The following is a 16270-nucleotide window of genomic DNA, read 5'->3' as shown; positions in this document are numbered from 1 at the left end:
TTCCTGGCTCGGATTGATGCCGGGGATCTCCAGAGGTGATACCATTAATACCAGCACCAGAGGCCCCCGGCATGCATCCGAGGCAGGAAAAATGCATGTACAGGCCACTTCATTACCTTAGCGGGTAACCGCTAAGGCAATGAAGGGGTTAACCCACCGTGGCAACTTTATTGTGGGTAGCGGGGGTGGGTGAAGGGGGTATTTGGCCCTTGGTGTGAGTTTAGGGCTTGCGGGGGGGTTGCGGGTGCACTGAACCCATTCACGACCGTAGCAGTTAATACCGCTACGGTCATGAAGGGGTTAACCCCTCCCGCTACCCCCCCGCAAGCCCTAAACAACCACCGTTGGGGCTAATACCCCCTTCACCCACACCCGCTACCCACAATGAAGAATAATCACACACAGCAGCCCCACACTCAATAAATAAATCTAAATGAATAACTAAATAAATGAATATAATCCGCCATGTGTTTTGGCCGGAAAAAAAAAAATGATGACGTCACTTAAAGGCAATGAAAGCACAGCCAATCAGAATGGCTTTGCTTCAATTGCCTTTAAGATGACGTCATTAAAAGAAACATGGCCGTCCACACATGGTACGGTAGCCAATCAGAGTGTGGGAACTCCATCCCTACTCTGATTGGCTCTAGTATACCATGTGACAGAGGCTTGGGGAGAAAGGATGTGATGTCATTGAAAGCCTGTCACATGGTACTAGAGCCAATCAGAGTAGGGATGGAGTTCCCACGCTCTGATTGGCTACCTTACCATGTGTGGACGGCCATGTTTATTTTAATGACGTCATCTTAAAGGCAAAGTTTATTTTTTTATGGTTTGTTATTTTATGGGTTCCTGTGCCTGGTCTGGTGGTTTTGAACGTGAGTAAACAGTTCAACGGGAGTCGGTGGGGGCAAGTAATGGTAAGTGAACTAAAGAAATGTATTTAATTGAACTTGTTAATTTTTTTAAATTCTTTTCTTTACATGTTTATTTAATTATCTGTGGTATATCCTTTCTTGCCACTGTATGTATGTATGTATGTCTAGAGAGATATATACATACAGGGTAAGAAATGATAGTGTTTTAAAAGCTTGATTTGAAGTGTTTTTCATTATTTTGACTATGCACCTATGCTTAAATGTATGTTTAAAGTCTTTTAAAATTAGATAGATGTAATCGTTGCTATTGTATGTTGTATTAGAGGTCAGGGTTAGCCTTGGTTGTCAATTTTTTATGCTTGTGGTACTTATATATTTTCACAGGCTACATTGCTCAGTTGCAGGTTTGAATTAGTTAATTGTTTAATTGTTAGGGATGGAATGTAAATTGTTTAGGGATGGAATGTAAATTGTTTAGGGATGACATTAATGAATGGTAATTGATTTATGTTTACCGGATTGGTTACAATAGTATATTTGTTTGGAGTTATCTGTATTTTGCTTGCAATGTTATTGTTAACATTCATTTGCAGAATGTATATGGTGCATAGATTGTATGCATCATATATACAATGTAAATGCAATGTGTTGATTGTGATTTGAGGTTTTTGATTGGCATTTGAGCTTTTTGATTGTAATATCAGTTAGGATTATGAAAGGAAATTAATTGTATTGTAGTGTGTATTTATGGAGAACTGTTATTTTGAGTACAGTATGGTTTTGATAACCCTTCTACATTTATTTGTATTTTGGTTCATCATGTGTGTGTATATATATATATATATATATATATATATATATATATATATATATATATATATATATATATATATATATATATATATATATATATATATATATATATTTGCATGATGAAGCCAATGTACAAATTCATGGGTGAAGGGTGGGTATTGGCCCAGTGTGGCTTAACCCCTTAATTACCTTTGCGGTTATTATCCGATATGGTATTTATGGGGTTAATTGATATCTGAATGTAATTGCAATGTATTGGCTTTGTATTGGCTATGTTTTTTGTGGGCAAGACAAGGATGTTGCTGGTGACTGAGACTTCTTATTGATAAGGTCAGTAGTACTTAATTTATTTGAATATGCTAGTTAATGTTTTTAATAATGGGCAAATAATCTATTATCCCTATCTGGATAATAGTTATTTTGCACATTATTGTACTGTAGGTGTTGGGGGGGGGGGGTGTTCCCCAACGGTATGTGGGTAGGCCTCCCTTGTGGGTAGTTGGTGAGGGGGGTTAGGCTTCACGGGGTGGGGGGTTACTGTGGGAGGGTATGTAGGCGTCCCGAGGGGTGGGTGAGGGTGGGTTAACCCCTTAATGACTGTAGCGGTTAATAACCGCTATGGTGATTAAGGGGTTAGGGGACATTACTTTGGATGTTTTCATTGTTGTGTCTGTTTTGCAGCAGTGGAGGGGGCACGGGCAGGATGAAGATGAGGATGGCCTTCATCGTGGCAACCGGTAATGGGTAAGTGCTATATGTATTTAATGTATTTATTCTTGTTTATGTATTTTAAATACACAGTGGGTGTATGTTGTTTATTGCAATGTTTATTGGGGGCAATTGTCCCAAATAAACATGCTATTCTGCCTTAACCCTTCATTGCCTTAGCGTCTATACGCTATGGCAATGAAGCAGCATTTCTGTATTTTAATAATATTGTGCGGGAGCAGGGGCCCCCTGACCTGAAACGCATTGATTTGTGGCTCAGACACCCCCTGCTCACTGTACACTATTATTAAAAATACATTAATGATGCTTCGTTACCGTAGCACATAGCCGCTAAGGTAAGGAATGATTGTGTATTGATATGTGTGTTTTATTTATACTGTAGATTTGCAGAGGGTCTCCGGAGCTGAAGCGCTTTGGTTTTAGGTCCGGGGACCCCCTGTTTCCCGAGATACAGGCCCCTTTAGGGGGAGCCGGTATCCCTCTGCTTTGTTTACATTCCGCAGTCACGTGATCGGGAGCTTTAAATGCAGAGGGATATCGGCACCTCATAAAGGGCCTGTATCTCTGGAAGCAGGGGGTCCCCGGACCTGAAACCAATGCGGTTCAGCTCCGGAGACCCCCTGCACATGTACACTATTAGTAAAAATGTATTTTAATTAATTTTTAATGTGCCAATGTTTGCGCAGAGAGAGCAGCGGATCTCTCTCTGCTGCAAACACAACTCGCCAGGGGACGGCTTCTCGGCAGCTTCTCGCCAGGCAGCCATCTCGCCACCGGTTACACGCCATTATTTCAAATGGTGGTGGCGCATTCATTCGCCACGGATTCAGCCCTCCCTGCATACAGCGCGGTTAACACGCCAAAAACCTGGCTAATTGAAACCCTGGCGAATGCCATTTTTCGGCCCTTTCTGCATAGGCCCCTCTGAATATATTACTTACCATTAGAAGCGGTGGCCCTCCGACTCCCGGGGAAACAGGAAGCTCACGTACCTTGAAGGCCTCCAACAGCATCCGATGCCATCCGCCATGAAGATCCGGCTCAGGTACCCCAATCTTCTTTTTTCTTTCTTTAATCACCTTCTTCTATCTTCATCTGTAACCATTTCTTGTTCTTCTTTATCTTATTTCTTCATCTGTCAATCCAAAATACCCCATGTTAAATCCCAGCCGATGCTGTCTCGTCGGCTTCTTGGGCTCAAATGAGGCGCCACGGCCTTAAATATGGCTTGTGACGTAATATTTACCCTCAAAATGGTTAACAGCCACCTGATTGGCTGTTAAAACCATGTTCCGACTTAATTTTTTTTTTTTTGCCGTGACGTCACTTAAAGGGAATGATGCCAGCCAATCAGAATGGCTATGCTTCATTTGCCTTTAAGATGACGTCACAAAGCCGGCGTCAGATGGTATTTCAGCCAATCAGATCGTGGGAACAAATTCCATACTCTGATTGGCTGAACTACCTTGTGACAGAGCGGCCATCTTGGATTTAGTGACATCATGTTAAAGGGAATGATGCCAGCCAATCAGAATGGCTGTGCTTAATTTCCTTTTAAGATGACGTCACTAAATCCAAGATGGCCGCTGTGTCACAGGGTAGTTCAGCCAATCAGAGTGTGGAATTTGTTCCCGCGTCACGTGACCGGGACATTTCCTTTCATAGGAGATACCGGCACCCAATAAAGAGGCCTGTATCTCGGGAAGCAGGGGGTCCCCGGACATAAAACCAATGTGGTTCAGCTCTGGAGACCCCCTGCACCTCTACACTATTAAAGAAATGTATATTTAAATAAATAATTTTCGGGCGACATTTTAGCTGGGAGAGGCGGCTCTCTCAGAGCAGCTCTCTCTGCAGCAGAAATGAATCGCTGGTTTAGGCAGCAACTCGCCCGTTTTGGGCATTTTGCTATCACTGGTAATCGAGCCTTTCTGAATACCGTGATAGCAAAGCCCAAAAACAAGTCATTTTAAATTCCCTGGCGATTTTTTTTATCAACCCTCTCTGAATAAGGCCCAGACAGAGAGACACAGAGAGAGAGAAAGACAGAGAGAGAGAGAGAGAGAGAGAGAGAGAGAGAGAGAGAGAGAGAGAGAGAGAGAGAGACACACAGAGAGAGACAGAGAGAGAGACACACACAGAGAGAGAGAGAGAGACACACAGAGAGAGAGAGAGAGAGACAGAGAGAGAGAGAGACAGAGAGAGAGACACACACAGAGAGAGAGAAAATAAAGATTTTAGATCTTACTGCACTCCTTATAGATAATTGTAGTGGGTGTCCTTTTTCTTTGTAAGGTGCAGGCAGTTGAAAAGTGGCTGGGATCCCACTTTTCCACGTAGTTAAACTTGAATCTGGATACAGTATCTTCTTGCCGCACTTTCCAATAAAGTCTTACACCAGACATAATAGCATAATAAACTGTTTTATTTGCAGGTTGCAAATGCACAATGTTTCGGTGATCTCCCTTCCTCAGGTTAATTGGCACCTGAGGAAGGGAAATCACCGAAATAAATATATATATACACATGCCTGTGAGTGGTTTCTGTGGCTTTGCATCTGATTAAGCTGTGCTTAAAAGCTGCATTAGCTTATAAGAGTTCCATGTAAAAGTGAATTTCAGGCAAAAGGTGACATGTGGGCTCATTTGCATGTCATTTCCCAGAATCTCTTGCGGCAGTGCAAGCACTGTATGCTAGGTGATAATGGTGAAAGGTAAAGTTGCAGACCTGTCTAAGACATGTAAATGTGCTCACAAGTGATTTTATATATATATATATATATATATATATATATATATATATATATATATATATATATATATATATATATATATAAACACACAAAAATACTAACAAAATCCCTAGGTATAGCACTCAAAATATGCCTGAAATAAACAATATAAATAAGAAACACAAACCGGAAACCAAAGTCAAAATAGAAAAATGGTATAGATTTAAATTCTAAAGCAATAGGACACACTAACATTAAAAACAAACAAACACTGATGGCAGCTTATAATATGCAAGATTTGCAAAATATATTGTACCTTTTTTTGTATGATGGCAGCAAATTGATTACCAGAAGAAAGAACATCATTACAGAACAAACAATCATTCCAATTCCCAAGTAAATGGCACGAGTCTCCCCTCGCTTTTGTGCCGTGAAAAGTTTCTTTTCCATCCTGACTACATTTGTGTTCTTTTCTCCATGATTCTTCGTCCTGAATTAGAAATGTTTTAAATAAACTTCCATTCACATGTAATGGCTATGGATTACAGATAATCAGAGCACGCATTACAATATTTTGTATTATTATATTTTGTAGTGTACTGACAGTTACAAATTACACAGTGAAATAAAATGAGCAATGTGTTACCATTGTACTGTACATAAATGTATAAGATGTGATTAAAACAATTGATAATGCTAGTTTCATATATTTTTGTATAGTATTGAAATTAACAAAGATTCTGTGCTATATTATGATTACCTCATACCCACAGATCGCACCTATATGCATAATATATGCATCATTTGGAATGCTTAACAAATACTATTTTGACATTCTTATTTGATGATAGGGCTCACTCTTGCTAATTGTGTACAATGTTTGCCTTATTTGCTAATTAAGTCCTTGATTATTTAGAATCCATGGAGAAGCTCCTTGCAATTTTTTATACATTTATGCTGAAACAGGGAGAATTATAAACTTTTCGCTACTATTTGGACCATTTCAAAGAGCTAATGAGCTTTCCAAAGCATGACTATGCACCATTGATGATAAATAATTGTCCTCTTTGATGGGCCATTATAATTAAATATACATGCTACATAAATAAGTAGAGACAAGTTATTTTCTATAATTTTATTTGTTATAATTTTTTTTTGCTTCATGTTAAGATTCTAATGAGAAAATAACTCAAGATCCATAGCTTGTCAAAATAGCATGACTTTTATCACAGTGAATTCAAAACATTTATTTTTTTATACTATATTTCATAAATTCATTTGACATTTTGCTGAAATTGTAATTTCCCTTATTTATTGACAAATGAGATAATCAAACTACTATAAACATGGGTTGCCTTTCAGATTTATTTTTTTACATTGAATTACTTGATAAAAGTTTGAATGTTGTTTATTACTCATGTTTACATGTTTGCAGCTGTACATGTGGTTGCTGATAACACCAGCAGTAGTGATAAGATGATTAGTACAATGTATCATCAAATGTATCACATAACTTCTCAGATGCAAATATAATTGTTATTAAGGGATTAGAAAAATTAAAACCACCACTAAAAATTAATAAAATAATCTTCTACTTACTCTGCTTGGGAGCTGAACTCTTTCTAGTTCTTTTATTAAATAATCTGAGTTATAGCCTCTTTCAATAAAGCGACTAAACAGTAACTGTGCTTGTTTCAAAAAGGTGTCATTGTCGCTACAGTTTCTTTTTAGCCTCATGAACTGGCCCCCTGGTATGTTTTTAATCCAAGTGTCTTTGTGATTGCTAGATGCCATTAGTAGATTATTTGTGTCAACCTCCTTGAAGAAAGTCTCAATTAGTACCCTTCCTTCTTTTGTAGATGTTAATTTGAGGTCCAGATAGTTGATAGTATTTATATCTGTTATAGCGTGTGCTGCTATAATCAGAGAGTGGCTCGGCACTCACACAAACTAAGAGAAAAAGACAAAAAAGCGCAAAACGCAAATGGTGAAGTATGTCATAAATTAATATTTAAGTGATAGGGAGGTAAGTATTCTGCGTATATCAAGGTTGAACAATAAAAGCATTCACGTGCAACATTGCACGAGATTACCACACTGCGGTCATCTGGATTGGTGGTCTGGAAGGTGTAGCCCCAGTGGATTGTCTCCTGTCGCTGTTAAGATGTCATCTGCGTCTCTCACAACCCGGACGTCTCGCGATCAGCATCCAAAGTCCTTGAGCTGCTAGAATCAACACACCGCTAGGAACATCTGTTCTGTGTGAAGCACTGTGTGCACGCCGCAAATGCGGAAGTCTCTATAGCTAGCAACGCACGTCCATGCAGAGTACATCTGGGCCAATAATCCATTCGCCAGTAACATCATTGTGTGGCGGCGGTTTATAGATGATGTCCTGGTTGTCTGGGATGGGGATAACGAATCATTAAATAATTGTGTGTCATTTATAAATAACAACGAATACAACTTGGAGTTTACATAACAAACAGATACGTACAAATACTATCAACTATCTGGACCTCAAATTAACATCTACAAAAGAAGGAAGGGTACTAACTGAGACTTTCTTCAAGGAGGTTGACACAAATAATCTACTAATGGCATCTAGCAATCACAAAGACACTTGGATTAAAAACATACCAGGGGGCCAGTTCATGAGGCTAAAAAGAAACTGTAGCAACAATGACACCTTTTTGAAACAAGCAGAGTTACTGTTTAGTCGCTTTATTGAAAGAGGCTATAACTCAGATTATTTAATAAAAGAACTAGAAAGAGTTCAGTTTATGGACCGTGACAATCTGTTGATACAAAAAGATAAGAAATCTGGCATTAAGGACACATTAACATCAACAAAAGTAGACGTGGCATTTGTGACTAATTACAATTCTGCCTATAAGCAAATTGAGAAGGTGGTTTCTAAACACTGGTCTATTCTGAGTAATGACCCAGTGTTGTGTGACCATCTGGTTGGAAGACCGAGATTCATTTACAGAAAAGCTTCAAACTTGAAGAACGTCCTAGCTCCTAGCGACATTGGACAAACCACATGTCCAATTTCTACTAAAAATTGGCTGGATAATAAACCTATGGGTAATTTTAATTGTGTTAAATGTTCTGTGTGTAAATTTATGCATGTGAATCGGAAGACTTTCTCCTCTAAAAAAACTAAGGAAGTCTTCACCATAGAAGATTTTATAACATGTGACTCAGTGTACATAGTTTATTTACTGGAATGTTCCTGTGGATTATACTATGTAGGGAGAACGAAACATAATCTAAAAATACGAATACAGGAGCATATTCGAAATATTAGGAATGGATTTGAAAAACACAGTGTCTCTAGACATTTTCTGACCCACCATCAGAAAGACCCCTCGTGTCTGACATTTTTAGGTATTAAGCATGTCCCAAACAATAGGAGAGGGGGAGACAGACTTAAAGCCCTATCTGCTCAGGAATCTTTTTGGATCCCTAAATTAGACTGTATGGTCCCTAAAGGGCTGAATGAAGATTTAGATGTGTGGGCATTTTATTAGGGGTATAAGGATATCACATATTAGCTCGTTGTGTCTTTAAGAATGAAACCGGGTTCATTGACTCCATTGAACAAGAAATCATCTCTGTGTTAATCTTTTGGAGAATTTCCTCTATTTTTATTAATAAATGATGTGAATTAATGATTTGTATTTTAGTATGAATATGTAATCTAAATCTGTTTTTTATCTCCCCTTTTTTATTTTATATTTTTCGATTTCTTTGCAGATTTCTAAGTATTGAATTATATGAAGTGTATAATTTATGTATGTTTTCTATCCGATTCATTGTCACTCCCCCACCTTTGAGCATATACACTTGATTGGCTTGTAGCCCTAATTGGCTGACCAATAATGGCAGCTGTGTGTGTATTTAATGCTGGGGGTATGTGACAATGAATTTTATCCCTGAAGAAGAAGCATTTCCAGCTTCGAAACGCGTTGGATTATTTTATTAAATGGTACCTTTTTAACCTGTTAGTAATGTAAGAGTACGTTAGCTTTTCTGTATACCTGCGGCACATAACACTGGCTGAGTGCGTTCAGTGTTCACTTTACACTCTACAAGCGCCTCTGCACGGACGTGCGTTGCTAGCTATAGAGACTTCTGCATTTGCGGCGTGCACACAGTGCTTCACACAGAACAGATGTTCCTAGCGGTGTGTTGATTCTAGCAGCTCAAGGACTTTGGATGCTGATCGCGAGACGTCCGGGTTGTGAGAGACGCAGATGACATCTTAACAGCGACAGGAGACAATCCACTGGGGCTACACCTTCCAGACCACCAATTCAGATGACCGCAGTGTGGTAATTTCGTGCAATGTTGCACGTGAATGCTTTTATTGTTCAACCTTGATGTACGCAGAATACTTACCTCCCTATCACTTAAATATTAATTTATGACATACTTCACCATTTGCGTTTTGCGCTTTTTTTGTCTTTTTCTCTTAGTTTGTGTGAGTGCCGAGCCACTCTTTGATTATAGCAGCACACGCTAATACCAACGGACTGTATGGTTTGCTTATTAATTACTTTCACAGTAGAGTAGTACCTTATATAGCAATATACTTGCTTCATTTAGCACTATTATATAAGGGATATTTGTATGGTACACTGTATAACATAATTATTTACACAGTTAAGGTGTTTTTTGGGTTGCGCACTTCATTTTTTATCTAATATATACATTAAGAATTATGATTTAGGAAACAATTATACATTGACATTATATAAACTCAGCAAAAAGTAATATAGCACAAGATAATAACACTGCATGTCTTAAAATGCAATAATATATGTTTGTCTAATTGCTTAAAATGCAATGTTATTTTACTGCAGAAGAAGTACAGTATGGTTGATGTCATACTCATACTGTATTGTAGGTAAATATATTTAAAATAATATACAGTAAGACTGTTATCTTAAAATGCATACAGTATAAAATAACTCGTATGAACCATGTGCCATATCCCAGTGCAATCTTAATGGGCTTCAACCAGTTTGATGCATTACGGTCCATAACCCTTTGCGGTCCAATTAAATTTACTAAGTGCGCCAGAATGTCTAATTTAATTTTCGGGAAAAAAACCACATATAGCTCAACCCCGCTATAGCGCGATCCGCACACACACTGCGCGCACTCGCACTGCACCCTGCGCGCGCAGAATCACACCCTGCACGCAGAGTCGTACCCTGTGTGCGCACAGTCGCACCGCACCCTGCGTGCGCACAGTCGCACCGTTGGGCTGCCTGCGGGGATCGGTGCGGGGTGGGGTGGTGGTTTGGGGAGAGAAATCAGTGCCAGGCTGGGGGGGATCGGTGCAGGGCTGGGGGAGGATTTGGTGCGGGTGGGGTGATGGGGGGTGGGGTCAATGCAGCTGCTGGCGGAAGTGTGCGACTGCTGGGAGAATAGAACAGGCACCTATACCGACAGGGACCGGCAAATCAACGGGCACCACAATGCAGGAAGGAAGTTTCTGAGGCTGGACTGTGCTGCATACAAAAACCTTTATTGAAAAATGGTTAAAAAGAGGAGGGGAGACATACCCCTGCACCTCTAACGCGTTTCACCCAGCAATTGGGCTTTTTTGTGGTGCCCGTTGATTTGCCTGTCCCTGTCGGTATAGGTGCCTGTTCTATTGTCCACATCAGCAAAGGAGCACACAGAGCCAGCTGTCTATCGTGTATATACGTGAGTACTTTATTGCTGCCGCATGAGAGCTGCCCCAGGCATTCAGGGTTTTTATAGCTCAGGTGACAGAGAGGTCTGGAGGGGTTTCAAGACTCCCCCTTACAACTCTCTATGCTACTGCTAGATGTTTGCCATCTAGGGGTTAATATATATAGCCTCAAGCATGCATTTACAACACCACGTGACCTGGTCTCTTAAGCAGAAAGATTTTTATTATGTTTAAAATAGTGGGTTAAAAGCTCTGGAGCCCTGGTTGATTGGGGCCTCAACTCCAGTATTTTTTGTTCTCCGACTGCTGGGAGAAGTGTGCGGCTGACAGCGCCACACTCCAGCTCTTCCCCTGTCCTCCCTCCTCCCTCCTCCGATCCGACATTGGACCGCAAGCAGAAAAATATTTTGTCAGATATATTCCGACATTCGACCGGAAAGGGTTAATGCACTGTTCTGAAATGCCATATAGCACTGAACAAACTAAGGGAATAATTCTATATTGTACAAAGTAGACATTCAGGCGATATGTGGCTGAAAATGCACATCGACTTCAATGTAATTGTTTAGATTAAATCGACCTGAACGGCCACTTTGGACAACACAAAATATGGCCCTAAATGTGAGCTGATGTATTAAAGCAAAACATGCTCCCTGTGGCTCAGATCCACAAATCTGTGTTGTCACGTGTAATGGTGTTTCCCCACTGATGGGAGATTCTGCCATTACAGCATGTGTGGTGCATGCTACTTGTTGTTAAGCAGGAGGGCTGAGTCATCCGCGATGGTTGTGGGGACACAGGACAGGTTTCTGGGGTACATACCTCACGTGGTTGTCAGCGCCTCCATCTGCCACAGGCTCTAGATGTATGGAGGCAATCTCCTACGGTAGAAATACTCCCTTTCCTTCACCCAGTAAGATCACACACCAGGCAGGAGGTATATGAAACAGGAATGGTTTTATTGGGTCAGCACTCACAAGCACGGCAGTGGCCTGCCGAACACAGTCTCTGAGTCGGCTACCCAGCTGTAGGATTCTCTCTGGACAACCACTATGGGTCAAGGGCCCCCACAGCTGTCCTTGCTCTTCCCTGCCCCTCTAGCAGAGCCGGAGGAAAGGTCCATACTTACTCTTCCCTTATGGTAAGAGGAACAGAGTAGGTCCAATGCTCAGGCACTCTGCTACTGTATGTGACCTGCCTCTCTCAAGTGGGGAGAGGAACTCCAGAATTTGAGCAGCGATCCACCTTAAGTACAGCCAGGAGGAGGGCACCAAGTCTGACCCATTATTGGGTATGCTCAGGCCTAGTTGCACCTCCTCCCCCTGTCACTCAAGGGGGGAAAACTCATGATCACTACTGGCAGGCCTCCTCTTACCAGGGCTCACTGCCAGTGAGGGCAGACTGGTAGGCAGAGAAACCAGTCCTGGCTACACATGTAATAAACTAACTTAATGTTACGTTAACACTAATGGTGTATCTTCAAAGAGCAATAACACAACAGTTGTTCATGTTTTCTCCCATAAAGAGCATTAACTACTGTATAATGGGCGTTACTGATAATGAGAGGCAAATGATTTAACCAACCACCTTTTTACTTGTTTTATTTTTCCTCCCCTTTCTCAAATGAAGTTAAACGCCAATTTCAGGGTGTGGATTGGATAACACTAAGATGTACTTGATGTCACATTATTGGAGGATAACGTAACATTATGCTACTAGAACGTGACATTAAGTCTATGCTAATGAGATGTAGTTTGGCCGTGGATTTTGCATATAATTATCTTTGAGGATACCATGTTAACTCAGGGAACTAAACATTAGTTTCTGTTTTAGATAACTTCATGGTATGAGCTCTGATGTCACTGATATTTGGGAACCTGGGCCGGTGAGGGTCTATTGGATCTAGATCTTATGGTAACTGACTTAAGCTCACAAGCACAAGATGTAAGGTACAGTATACACACACTACACATTAGTGTAACGAGTTTTTATTGTTATGTTGAATAAATAGTTTTTGCTTGCCTATAATTTTGAAATCACAACTTCTACCTAAACCTTTAAAATGAACTTAAATTAACATGCTAAGTTTCTGCTTACAGTACATATTACATACATTGAAGTCCATCGTAAGTCTTCAACATATTCTCAGCACCACCTCTTCCCAAAAAAACATAGTAAGCTAAATATCAAAATGGTATTATTTGACCCAAACTCAAGAGTCAGTATTTTCGTAGGAGTCCATTTGTGACAGTGACATATAGTATGTATGGTTTACCTAATCTTGCTTCTAACATCTGCTGCAGATCTATATGCAGCAGAGTTTAATTCCATCTAAACTACAACTCTTCCTATGACGCAAATGGAGACCTTTTGGGCAAAAAATGGAGTACTGCATCTTGATACATTGATGCAGTGTTAAGCAGTGATACAATTAGACAATTTGCATTGACTTTAGAGTAATGCTCCAGGGTAAGACTCTTAATACATCCCTTATCCCCCAGAATGTCTATAAATCTCTGGCCCACATTTGCAAAGTTCTATTAGCCTGCTAACTTGACATTAACCTAAGTTAATACCTATTAATTAAAACACAGTATTTACAAGAGTAACTAATGTGATGTTAACACAAATTTAGCATGGCATTATTTATAATGGCCGTAATCCCATATTCAGTAAACTCAATAAAGGTAAATCTAGAACAGGGCCCATTGTCTTACAGTACATTTATCATGTCACGAACGACACACCTGTGAGCACGTGACTTGTATGTGACATGGTTTAATACACACAGCTATCTAGCAGACCCACTTTTCATCCCCGCAGGGTGCCTCAAATGAGTCATATCCCCCTCTATCCATAACAATATATATCTCATATCGCTGCAACCACCAAGAATACTAAAAATGGTCTAATTGCTAAGGTCCTTGGCCCCCGTTTACTAAGCAAATATGTAATTAAGAAACAAAAATCTATTATAGCAAAAAATGTTCAAAAATGCAATCAAAGTGTGCAAAGGTTAATTAAAGCTTAAAAACAATACTTATTAAATTTTAGATTTAATATACAAAAATTGTACAGTGCTTAGTTTACAGAAAAAAGAATGTTACAAGAAACATACAGTACATTAAATGCAGGCAGTTCATGAAATAAAAGGATTAAGCAGTTGAAAATATGAGATTTCCTGTGTCACAGCATGGGCACTGCTTTAGTTGAAAATCTAAATTCATATTCTAAATACATGGGTAAAATCCTTCTGCGTTTAAAACAGCATAAACCCATCTTCTTGGCATGTACTTGACCCATCTCTTCAATCTCCAATGACACGTTTAGGGCTTTGATTAAAAAAAGAAAGTTCTTTTTTTCCTAATCTTTAAAACATTGTTAGAAAAGCAACTCATCAGCATATACCCTAGGGTTATAAATACTAGAAAAATGCTATGTCGTATACCACATTTTTGGATGAGCCTAATAGGACAAAGATTCATAACACGAATGAAACATGAGGAACACAACATTTGAAATCCATAAATGTGTGGATTTTGTCATCAAATTGTCCAAGTATTTTCAACTTCAATTAAAAATTGTAATGTCTCGCCAATTTAATTCTATTAACACACTATTGTGTGCACTCATACAAGCCTGACAGTCGAGGCACCGGCAATAATGTTGTGCAGAAAGGCCTGCTATTGTCTGTCAGGATGATCAAGCGCTGTCTCGAATTCAAACAAAAATGTAAATACTGAATATCACTTTAACTTTCCCATTATTGCAATTTGAAAATAAATCCAGTTAATGTAATATCACAAAATGCAAAACACCTCCATGTACTGTAACTCTCATTCACAACAAACTGTCCAAAAGTTGAAAAACAAAAAACAAACAAAACGTATTATTTTCAAGAAGGCTGTCATGTATAAATAGTTATACTGACATTGTGGTTATCATGGAAAAACAATCAAAATCCTATTGTACAGGTTGTTGTATAGAGTTCGTGAAGTGGAGAAAAAAGTTTGCTTAAAAAAACAAAGAGTGTCCTAATCAACAAATTATCAGTCTATAAAATATGTGTATAAAGTAAGATGTGTATTGCAAAAACATAAAAAGTATATACAAAGTGTTAAATATATACAAATATATGCAAAGTGTTAAAATGATATTTGAAAGAGTCAAACCGCGCTCATGCTTCCTAAAAAAGGATCTTGAAGTAGATCTGCTCTCCCCTCTTGCTGCTGCTGTGATGTGAAGGCACCCCTCCTTCACCAGTAACTGCCATGTGAAGACTCCAACGCCGGATGGTAATGAAAAATAAACACAGAAGCGCACCAAGAGTCAAGATATATGTAATAAACAGGTAAAATAGTAACAAGTAAAAACTTACATATAAAATAATATAAGTCCAGTAGAGGCCAGTGCACAGGTATCCAGTTCAGTCGGATGGTAGGCGCAGGAGGTATATGCTGAGGCTCACAGATCAGTCACGCGCGCTGGGGCTGGCTTGCTCGGCAAAACTCAGATGTTACTTCCGGGTTGCGGCTTCTCGCAGGACCCGTATTGATTAGTCCAACACAATCGCTGGTATTCTGTACTTCCAGCACACATCCCACTCGAGCGAGCCGGATGGAAGTGGCTCAAACCTCTGTGGGAGGGCTGGAACCAATACAGTTGGCCTGATGAAGAACTGAATTGTGTGAAACGCGTTGCGGAGTTCACACAGTGCATACAGGGATCCAGACTCTTGGCTGTATAGGTTCCAGCCCTCCCACAGAGGTTTGAGCCACTTCCATCCGGTTCGCTTGAGTGGGATGTGTGCTGGAAGTGCAGAATACCGGCGATTGTGGTGGACTACTCAATACGGGTCCTGCGAGAAGCCGCAACCCGGAAGTAACATCTGAGTTTTGCCGAGCAAGCCAGCACCAGCGCGCGGGACTGATCTGTATGCCTCAGCATATACCTCCTGCGCCTACCATCTGACTGAACTGGATACCTGTGCATTGGCCTCTACTGGACTTATATAATTTTATATGTAAGTTTTTACTTGTTACTATTTTACCTGTTTATTACATATATCTTGACCCTTGGGGCGCTTCTGTGTTTATTTTTCATTAAAATAATATTGTATCGACTAAAGGCTGGCAGGTCGTGTTGCTGTGAAGCTCCATCCCAAAGAGTAGACGGAAGGGCCAATAAAAGTCACTAAACCCAGCAATAACTCCCCAAAAAAGGGAAAGATAGTTAGGGGAGCACTCACCCCGGACACAGAGGGGCCCAAATTTGTAGTAGGACAGGCAGAAACACACACCTGAGCCGCTAGGTACCCAGTGTCCCCTCACAGGCACTGCTGAAAGCACAAAATAGCCATAGTACTCCTTACAGCAGCAACTCAAAATGGCTTCCAGAGCAGTGTCG

General features: G+C 40.0%; 1 protein-coding gene across 2 annotated transcripts in view; it reads right to left on the bottom strand.

Moving 5' to 3' along the window:
* Positions 1-16270, bottom strand: part of KCNMB1 (potassium calcium-activated channel subfamily M regulatory beta subunit 1) — a 70851-nt gene that overhangs the window by 29187 nt on the left and 25394 nt on the right. For both annotated transcript variants that reach the window (XM_075601670.1, XM_075601669.1), the window contains one exon: positions 5468-5641. In XM_075601670.1, coding sequence (XP_075457785.1) covers positions 5468-5601 — 134 coding nt within the window. In that variant the 5' untranslated portion in view covers positions 5602-5641. The remainder of the gene's footprint in view (positions 1-5467; positions 5642-16270) is intronic.

Source organism: Ascaphus truei, chromosome 5 (assembly GCF_040206685.1).
Source record: "Ascaphus truei isolate aAscTru1 chromosome 5, aAscTru1.hap1, whole genome shotgun sequence".
In the NCBI taxonomy this organism is placed as follows: Eukaryota; Metazoa; Chordata; class Amphibia; order Anura; family Ascaphidae; genus Ascaphus; species Ascaphus truei.
This window is presented reverse-complemented; position numbering and strand designations above follow the sequence as displayed.